The 9,772-nt window shown below is 36.9% G+C and overlaps 3 protein-coding genes across 3 annotated transcripts; 2 read left to right on the top strand and 1 right to left on the bottom strand.

The window, feature by feature from the left end:
• Positions 1–3,015, bottom strand: LOC145914081 (sulfotransferase 1B1-like). The gene is made up of 7 exons (XM_083001858.1): positions 2,744–3,015; positions 2,322–2,435; positions 1,962–2,071; positions 1,440–1,581; positions 922–1,037; positions 534–705; positions 1–399 (listed from the first exon to the last, which is right to left on the bottom strand). Exons 1-7 carry the CDS (start codon positions 2,955–2,957, stop codon positions 290–292), a joined length of 978 nt encoding a protein of 325 aa, XP_082857984.1. The 5' UTR covers positions 2,958–3,015; the 3' UTR covers positions 1–289.
• Positions 3,016–4,623: 1,608 nt separating this feature from the next.
• LOC145913679 (2-iminobutanoate/2-iminopropanoate deaminase-like) lies at positions 4,624–5,616 on the top strand. The gene is made up of 5 exons (XM_083001419.1): positions 4,624–4,744; positions 4,865–4,970; positions 5,108–5,162; positions 5,229–5,297; positions 5,352–5,616. Exons 1-5 carry the CDS (start codon positions 4,674–4,676, stop codon positions 5,447–5,449), a joined length of 399 nt encoding a protein of 132 aa, XP_082857545.1. The 5' UTR covers positions 4,624–4,673; the 3' UTR covers positions 5,450–5,616.
• A 342-nt stretch (positions 5,617–5,958) lies between these two features.
• Positions 5,959–9,445, top strand: LOC145913022 (uncharacterized). Its single transcript, XM_083000529.1, has 12 exons — positions 5,959–6,099; positions 6,443–6,653; positions 6,785–6,891; positions 6,950–7,022; positions 7,102–7,231; positions 7,430–7,595; positions 7,777–7,945; positions 8,341–8,438; positions 8,558–8,629; positions 8,845–9,000; positions 9,073–9,235; positions 9,289–9,445. Exons 1-12 carry the CDS (start codon positions 5,998–6,000, stop codon positions 9,420–9,422), a joined length of 1,581 nt encoding a protein of 526 aa, XP_082856655.1. The 5' UTR covers positions 5,959–5,997; the 3' UTR covers positions 9,423–9,445.
• Positions 9,446–9,772: the final 327 nt, after the last annotated feature.

Below are 9,772 nucleotides of genomic sequence, written 5' to 3'. Positions count from 1 at the left end.
TTCAGGGTGTTTCAACACACGTAAACATGTCACGGTGTACGTATTTACCGGAACACGAGGACAACAGCTTTATAAATCGTACTTGTTAGGCCGTACTTGACAGGTATTTAATGAAAGTAAGTTGCAACTATCAGTGAATAAAATACATGCACACGTTGTAGAATTGCTGTAATTTCTGGAAGCTCTTTACCGCCACCACGAGGTTAGTTGCTTTTCTGTTCGAGATATGGATTACAGAAGGATTGAAACGGTACACATCTTAAATCTAAATTGTTGTTATTTTGTTTAACTATTCGTATGTAAACTGTATGCCGGTGTCGGAGAGTTTTTCTTTGATGATGCCGTCCATCTTTTCCGATTGTGCAACAGTGAAGTAGTTCTTCCAACCGCCAACTACACCTAAATATATAGAAATTTGACGAAATTTAAGATGTCCGATACAGGTATATACTTTTACAGAATCGATGATTTTCAAAATATCCGACTTTTACAACCCACTTTAAAAAATTTTATTAATCTGACAATCGCTTTACCTGTACGAATTCTTTCCATTGACTGAGCAAGTTTTGAGTCGCCATCTTCCTGGGAAAATAGATCTTTCTTCATTTTGGTAAAGGAAGTATTCATGGTGACGTGTTTTAGAAGTTTCTCATCGGCGTCGCATCCAATGAACTCGGATATCTTTTTAACGTTTCCGATTGGATCCTTGGCAAAGAAAATCTTTTTTAGAAACCTATGGTTTTTAAGGGAAGAAATATTTTTCTAAAAAATATTATGTAAGACATTCAGTTTCCCTAAACCCAATGTTTACGGTCAGATCCGAAATTTATTACTAGGATTTTAAAAATAATATTTCCGTTCTTCAGTACAACACAAACTCGCGACCAGGTTAACCGACCTGTGTAATATTTATCCACTTACCTGTAGCATGTTTTCGTACGTCAAAAAGAGAACTTTAGGATGCGATTTGTAAGGTTGCCATGTCAATATGTTGTCCGGATAAAACTCCCCATCTTTCATGTTGCACGGAATTCGGCCTAAGAGTGTTTACAGTACAATTTATAACTATGCAATAAATAAGCTAGGCTGCAATGTCTGGGCCGCGAAGCCTGTAAACTTAATGATCTCAATACGTTAGCTATAATCGCTAAGTAAGGAGCTACACAGTGGGGCGATCCTGGCAATCATGGGATTGCATGAAACATTACTATAAAAACAACGTTTAAAAGTTGCAACCAAAAGCAAAAAAAAACTAAACTAAAACTAATTTAACTGCACTATGAACTGTGTTCTAAGCGACACCAATATACACCATTAGGTCCACAGACCACAGTCAGACGTGTTATGTGTAAACGAGGGGTTGCGTTTTACCAGCAATAAAAGATTGTATATCTCTGATAACCTGCAGATACCTCGGTGTAAATCTGTAGCCTACTTACCAGACATGTAGTTTTCCAACCATTTTCCCCAGTCTTTGGGGACAAGTTCCTCAAATATTCCCACTCCAAAGTATGGAAACTTTTGGCTGAAGTGATACCAGGAAACGGCCTGATCCTTTGGATTCCGTATGACGTTAATTACCTGAAAAAAATGATCACTTTTTAAATTCGATTAAATCATTTTTCATTTCTTACTGGTGAAGGTTTACTTCCAGCTGGGCTGCAATGCCTGGGCTGCGAAGTCTGTAAACCTAATGATCTCGATACAATATATAGCATTGTCAAGTAAGGACCTGTGCAGTGGAGTGATCCTGTTAAGCATGCAATTGCATGAAACATTGCTGCCTTGGCTTATTTGGTGCAATATTGTTTTGGGCAAAACTCCTGCCAAAATTTTTGCTTTTACAGATAAATGCAATAACTTGTACAAATATTCAGTATTATGATATTCGCTGTTCAAGGTGAGGTATGTTGAACGCATACGTCATCAATATTATTCGGGATATTGCACTTTACACTCACCCTAACGTCTTTCTGTAGCCATTTGTCTAAAGGTAGTAGATTTGCAGGCAAATGAGTGAGAAACACGCGTCGTGGAAGAGGAAGTTTGTCCATTAAGTTGAAACTACAAACTTTCAATTAGGTTTTATTAAATTACAGATCTTTACAAAGCAGATATACTTTACTGGGATTGCATGATATTTATTAAGATATGCTTGCAGCCTTCAGTTAAGCACTGCGAAGTTACCAAGGAAATGGAATAGCATATAAACGATTGTACTCCGAAATAGTGTATGAGTTAATGTAAACTATCTATTTGTTTTAAAGCTTAAAGTTGTATTGCAGTAAAACCCTGTTTGTGGTGGCAATCGTTTGACTAACCTGGACCCATTTCTATGTATAGCAAGGCCATTGGAAGGTGGTAACTTATTCTGTCCAGCTTTTCATCATTTGCATATAGAAGCTGACGAACGCACTCTTTGGCCCAATGTGTGCCTGATAGAAATGTAAGCAATTAGTCAAACTTGAAACAACGGCATACATATAAGTTTAACGCCAGCTTTCCCGAAACAAAATTTAGCAAAAAACATTGTGTAACTGAAAAACAACATAGTTCTAGCTATGATGTAGCAAAGAAAAAAAGAGACCTTTTAACTATTGGAATCTCACCCAGGCGACTTGACCTAAATGCGTTGTTGTATTTAAACTTAACGACCCACATTTTAAGTTGTGCAACACAGAATAATTTATGTTTGACGTGTTCGTGCTAATTATGTCATGTTCGTGCTTATTACTGTTTCCACCTGTTCTCGCAAATGTGGCAATTACCACGTCCCCGTCCCTAAGATCCCATTCCGTGCAGGCAAACTTCACCGTCTTCGGACTGAAAATCGCACCAAACTTGTGACCTTTCCACTCAGTTACGTCACATGCCTGAGCCATGTTGCTCAAATATTCCCCCAATTCTGTAATATCATCCTCGCATTCTTTCGGAAAGGTTTCGTATAATTCTTCCATAACCTCTTGGTTCTGGTAAATTTATACACCGACCCTTTAAACAAAGAATCACTACTACATGTGCAATTCCTTATAAAATGAGGCTAACTATGAAAACCACACACAAAGACGAGTTCGCAAACACAGCCTGCGGGCATGTCACCATGCAGGAGAGAAAACCACAATGTCCATTTTATATAACACCAAAATATAGGCTATGGACTTCTATTGTCATCTGTGCTAGTTACCACTCCACACTGATAATACTTATTTTCGTCTGCTTTATGGTTAAATGACACAGTTCGAATACTTTTGGTACGAATTTTATTCGACAAACTGCAGATATACCAACATTTGCTTTACTACTCCTGCAGTTAAAACTTTTTTCATATATGTTCAATGTTTTCGAAAAAGTTTGTGCATTTCCGTTCCTCAAGACCTTGTTTACTGCCTGGTCACAGCCTGTGGTCAACACAATGTTTTGTAGATTTTCCAGTTCTTACCTGGTTTTGATCAATGATTAACCAGATGTAAATATTTAAATTTCGAGTTTTTTTCTATTCTACTTTTACCAAATTACTTGATTTGATCCCAACACAACCTAAAAGGACTTGGAATTAACAGCTGCAAAACCTAGTCCCAAGTTTACGAATACTTAGTTTGTTGCGTTCAGCACGCGGCTTCTAGAAAACTCTCCGAATTAGTTTGCAATAACTGCCTTAAGTTGGAACGTTTTCTTTAATAGGTGGAAACGGTCGAAACAGTGGCATTAAGTACACAAAAACAACAAGAATATCAATCCCGATTTTCTAAAATATCCAAGGTTGTGGCTTCCATTTTATTTATTTATTGCCAACATCGGCGTTCCTCAAAAACCTTGGGCATTGGAAGGTCCATGATCTTTTTTACCCCTCCTTAAATCAGTAAATCCCGCCTTGACTCCAAAACACTTGGCAAAGTACGATTGCATTCATCGACTTTCGCAAGTGTTTCGTGCAATTCCATTTGCGAGCAAAATCCCACAACTCGCGATGAAGCGCCGTTGAAACTTGAAAAGAAGACATTGAACGTAGGACTGCCATCAATATTCGGATTCGGCTGAATATTGAAATATATACTAACTAAACCTAATTCTAATTGATTACAAAGGCTCACTGCACATTTAATTATTTTAAATATACTTTAGTGCTTTGAGTTTATGTAAAAGTTAATTAGGTTATTTTTAAAATGCATGATATTTTCTATTATTTCTATACAATGATTTGCATACTAAACGTGACTAATCAAATTTATCACACAATGAAATGTCCAACTTTGATAAAATTTTTTAAAGTAAATTACATTTGATTTTCTGTGTGTTTGGGCAACCTAAATGTAACATTTGTTTTTTAACCATAGTTTGAACGAAATAAGTGAGTGGCATTACTGTGTAAATGCATGAAAGGAGGGGACCGCGTTTTAAAAATAAATTTTGTAGCATCATCATGATGAGAAGCCTATACACGTTAATCATATTAATTACCGAATTAAACCGCGGGCCGTAACTTAGGAATCCCTAGTTTAAAGCACTGAAATGTTTTTGTTGCATTGTGACACAAACTGCTTGACTGTTATATGAAAAAAACAAAGGGTGAAAACTGGCATAAACCATAATTTATCCTTGTGTCCTCTGTTGTAACCAGTAAAAAATACCTATACTTTTTAGTGAACATATTTATTTGTCAAAACCAGTTGAATATGAGTGCTTGCAAAACTCTCCGAAAGGTTATCAATACAACAAAGGCACCTGCTGCGATTGGTGCATACAGGTATGTATTTTGCTGTATCAAAATTTACAGTCATACAACATTATGGCAAAATTAGCTTACCAAAGAAGTATCTTTGTGTAAATGTTTGTGCCAACATTCTTATGAAGTCTCTTATTGCAGCCAAGCTGTTCAAGTCGACAAAACTCTTTATGTTTCGGGTCAAATTGGTCTCAAAGTTGAGACAGGGGAGTTCGCCGGACCAGATGTTAAAATACAAACAGAACAGGCAAGTTTTATCTACAAGAAATAAGGCAATTTATTAAATGATTTTCATATGCATACGGTTAAAAGTGTACTCTTGCAAAAAGCATTCAGTTACTTAACCCTAGATATGTGAAATTTAAACTTATTCTTACCATCTAGGCATTGAAAAACATGGGGGAAATATTGTCTGCTGCAGAAATGACTTTTTCTAATGGTAAGTTCTATTTCAAAAGCATTAAATTTTAAAATTTTTCTTCAGCTTTAAACCAATGTTTTTTAGTGGTTAAAACAACAGTCCTGTTGTCGGACATCAATGACTTTGCAACTGTAAATTCAGTCTACCAAAACTGTAAGTAAGAAACAAATTGTCAAAGGTATTGGCAGTCATGTAACATGTTTGCAGATTTTGCGGAACCGTACCCAGCAAGAGCTGCATATGCTGCTGCAAATCTTCCCAAATTTGCAAAGGTTGAAATTGAGGCCATTGCTGTTCTTGATTGAATGTTGCTTGTGAGATTTACGTGATATGCAATGTTGGACATGTCATTAGTTCTAGTTCTCTGTACATCTGATATTTGGTTTACTGTTGTTTACCTAAAACAAGGCAATATGTATTTATGTTTGTATTACTTATTCCTGAGTACAAATTTTTATAGACACATAAAAAACGCTGCTTTTGGAAAAAAAACGTTGTCTGTGCTATTTAGAAATATGAGCAACAAATATGTGATGAACAATTAAAATGCAAGTACAGAGTGTAAAGTTCACCGATGAATATAGTGTTTCATTCTCAAAATGCAGTTGTAGAATTCTCCCAAACGCCAATGGGCCGGATTAAATGCCTTTTTCGCATTTCCGCAAACCTTGCTCAGAGCAGAAAAACCACTGAAGCATAGTCTGCAAGTTAGTCAATCATTGCCCACGACTTGGCAATGGCAATGTCGTTTACTGTGCTGCAGTGGTGCGGACCAAATTGTTGCTTGTCTGACCGTTCAAAGTTAACGACAAAGCTGTTGTACAAATTTTGAGGTTGAACAAGTAATTGCACTATGGTTTTACGAAGTATTATTCCAGATATTGTTATTCCGGACACGTCGCTTTCGGAATATGTTCTGTCATGTCTAGCAAGATGGAGAAACAAAGTCACAATGGTAGGTTCACGCTTAAGCACAAAAAGCAAGTTAGTTGAGCAAAGAACAAGATTCCTTTGCTCTTATTGTGCTTTTTGCACGCCCTTCCGTTCAAACACGTTCCATAATTGCTGAATACTGCCCTTCTGGCAAACCTTATTTTTATTACGTTTCTCAACGTTTCGGCTGTTATGCAGCAGCCTTCATCAGGAGGAAGAATATGTAAGTTTAACAAGGTGGACACATTTAAGGCACATAAACAAACAACGCTACAAAAGAAAGAAAGAAGTGAAAAAAACGTTAGGAAAGGGCGAACACACCTACTTATCATAATATTCAATAAATATGAAACTTATTGTTTCAGATTGACAGTGACAATGACGACAAAAAATACAATGCGGCCGCGGTCCGTGAAAACGCAATGAAGTGCGGAAGTGCGTTGTTTACAATGGGGTTGGAAAAAGGAGATGTGGTGGCCACTTGCCTCACTAATTCAGCTGAATATTCTTTTATTGTGATTGGGGTAAATGCGTGCGGTGGTGTTATAACTACAAGCAACCCAAACTACACCAAAAGTAAGGACCAGAGGTTAATTTTACTGTCCCAATATGTTCTTTATTATTTCACTTATAATTTTCAATATTCTTTTTACTAAAACTGGTTGCTTAAGTACATCAACGGTTTACTATTAAACCATTATTCCTAGGTGAATTACTCTACCAACTTAATCAAACTAAACCCAAGTTTGTGTTCGTGAATTCGCACAACTATAAAAAGTTAGAAGATGTTTGTTCTGAATTGCCCTCAGTTAAGGTGTGAAAATGCATTTACATTCAGTTAAAATTTTGTTTTTTACCAAATTCTTATTCAGGAACTTTTTTGCATCGAAGACGTTCTTGGAAGAAAAACGTTTTCAGAATTTATGAAACGGGGAAATTCCCAAGGTTAAAGGGTCAATTTTATGTTTCGTTTTTAGCTCATTTCTGTGCCATTTATCACTTTTAAACATCGCATATTGCGCAGATTTTCCGCTGAATGTTAAAACATCTTCCGGCGACACAGCTATAATTCTCTACTCAAGCGGAACGACCGGCTTACCAAAAGGCGTGATGCTCACAAACAAAAACATGGTATCAATGTTTGCAATACGCAGGTTAGTGTGTGCGGAATGACAACAGTCTGATTATGACTTTATTCCAACACTGGGTGTCCAAAATTCCTTTTCAAAAGTCAAACAACTCAAAGTGAAAAATATTTATAACATATGTGTTCTGGTATTTAGTGGTAAAGTAACATGTCATCAACTTTTGCTTTTGTGCACCAAAATTATTACATATTTTGGTTTACACAGCACTGCAACGGTATTCAGCAGATTCGATGTTTTGTATTTGGTAATGCCTATGTTTCACATATTCGGAGTATACATTTCCATGACATGTCTTGCACAAGGAACCCGAATGGTTGTAAAGAAACGCTTCGATTTCAAACAAATGTTAAAGGACATTGAGAAATACAAGGTAAGTCTAACGACCATCTGTGTGTTTGTTATGGCTCGAGTTTTACCACGGAAATGTTAAATTCTGCGTTTATGTTGCTTGGTTGCACGAGTACATGTGTACTCGTACTTTTACGAGTACACTTAAGTGCAAGGGTGTTTAAAAATTATCAGTAACTTTAACGACCAATCATCTTGTTCAGATAACTCGAATTTCAGTGGCACCACCGATTGTGGTAGCTATGGACCAGCTACCCCCTGCCCACGGTTATGATCTTTCGTCTTTGAAAGTTATAGGTTGTGGAGCCGCTCCATTGCCAGAAAGCGTGGCTTTGTCTGTCGGCAAAAAGTTTAACGCCAGTGTTCGACAAGGTATAGGTTGGAGTGTGCGCCCTGGATTGTAATTGTAGTTATGGTAACGATTTTAAATGTGATTTGTATGTGTTGAAAAAATCAGATGCAAAGTGATATGCCCACTAAAAATGTAATAAAACCATGCCACTTTTAGAATTAATTGTCATAAAACCGGTCATTTTTGCGAGTAATATCTGGCTAAAAACAAAAATATTAATCCTCTCTGTTACAGTTTAGCCAGTAGTTCGCCATGTTCGCGAAATTAATTTGTATGTTGTTGTTTTATTCCTACATTAAAGCCAATTATTTGAAGTACTGTATATACTATTGGAAAATCTATACGCTATTCTGTATATCATAAGGTACCTACACGAAGGATATGCCAGATTTTTCTACCAAATGCCTTTTTTTAGGTTGGGGACTAACGGAGGCTTGTCCTTCAAGTTTACGCTTGGATGCATACACCCCAATTGCATCCATCGGCATGGTACCACCCAATACTTTGTTAAAGGTATAGTAGACCAACGGCTTAATGCAACAATACAAACATGTTCGAACGTATATCCATCGGTGGTCTTTACCAGCGTTTCTAATGGTTCACTACAGCGTGAAACATTTTCTTGTATTTAGATTCTTGACATTGAAAGCGGCAAAGAACTCGGTTGCAACCAAAACGGAGAAATCTGTGTTTTTGGACCTCAGGTAATGCCAGTGAATTTAAATACACTAAACGTTGCATACATTTGACCATACCGGAATAATTTATACCAACATTTTGTTGTAAAGATTGTAATGGAATTAAGTGCACATTTTACAAATCGTCATCAAATGAAACGAATCATTGTATCATTTTTCTCCAACGATACGTTTTTTGTGCATCAGCTGAGAGTCACTCGACAAATTGTTTATTTGCCAAGGTCATGAAAGGTTATTTGAATAACCCTGAAGCAACAGCCAAGACCATTGATTCTGATGGTTGGCTTCATACTGGTGATATCGGTCATTATGATGAACACGAGTTTATATATATCGTAGACAGACTGAAGGAACTCATCAAATACAAAGGGTTTCAGGTTGGTCTTATTCTATATGCAGCTGTATTAAGTCAGTGTTCACTGTTCAGTATACCAGAGCATGTTGCTTAGGTCGCACCAGCCGAGCTAGAAGACGTATTGCTGCGTCACCCGAAGATTGTTGACGTTGGAGTGATCGGCATTCCCAATCTCGAAACAGGGGAAGTACCAAAGGCGTTCGTGGTTAGAAAAGACGCTTCGCTCTCCGAACAGGAAATACACGACTTTTTGAAAGGTGAATACGAACTCAAATATCAATAAAGTGTTTCTTGAACAAATATTTGACAGATAAAGTAATCAAGTACAAGTATCTACGTGGCGGAATTCGATTTGTCGACAGCATCCCAAAGTCTCCAAGCGGAAAAATCCTTCGACGACTTTTGAGAGAAATGGAAAAGAATTCAATCAACGCAAAATACTAACTTTGTTAAAATTAAGTTATAAAAAGCACAGTCAGAAGACAACATGTATGTGTATTTGAAATTTCCGTAATGATTTGTACGTAAAAGTTTAATTGTTATATCATTTCAGCTTCTTGCTTAGCGCAAATAAAAATCGACTCGACCATCTCTTTTCGGTGGTAATATGCTCCGCAGTCAACCGTGCAAAATTACGTCATAATGCTTATGTGTTGCGCGAAATTTTGGTTTTGCAAACAACACTGAAAACTTTGTTATGATTCAGTTATATAACATTATAACATAGCTGAATATATTGTTTATAACTGGTGCAGACTCTGCCTCTATTGGCGTTTGCAATTCGCGCGAATTGA

The sequence above is a fragment of the Ascidia mentula genome, chromosome 9 (assembly GCF_947561715.1).
Source record: "Ascidia mentula chromosome 9, kaAscMent1.1, whole genome shotgun sequence".
Lineage (NCBI taxonomy): Eukaryota > Metazoa > Chordata > Ascidiacea > Phlebobranchia > Ascidiidae > Ascidia > Ascidia mentula.
Note: the sequence above shows the minus strand (reverse complement) of the source record. Positions and strands in the feature narration are given on the sequence as shown.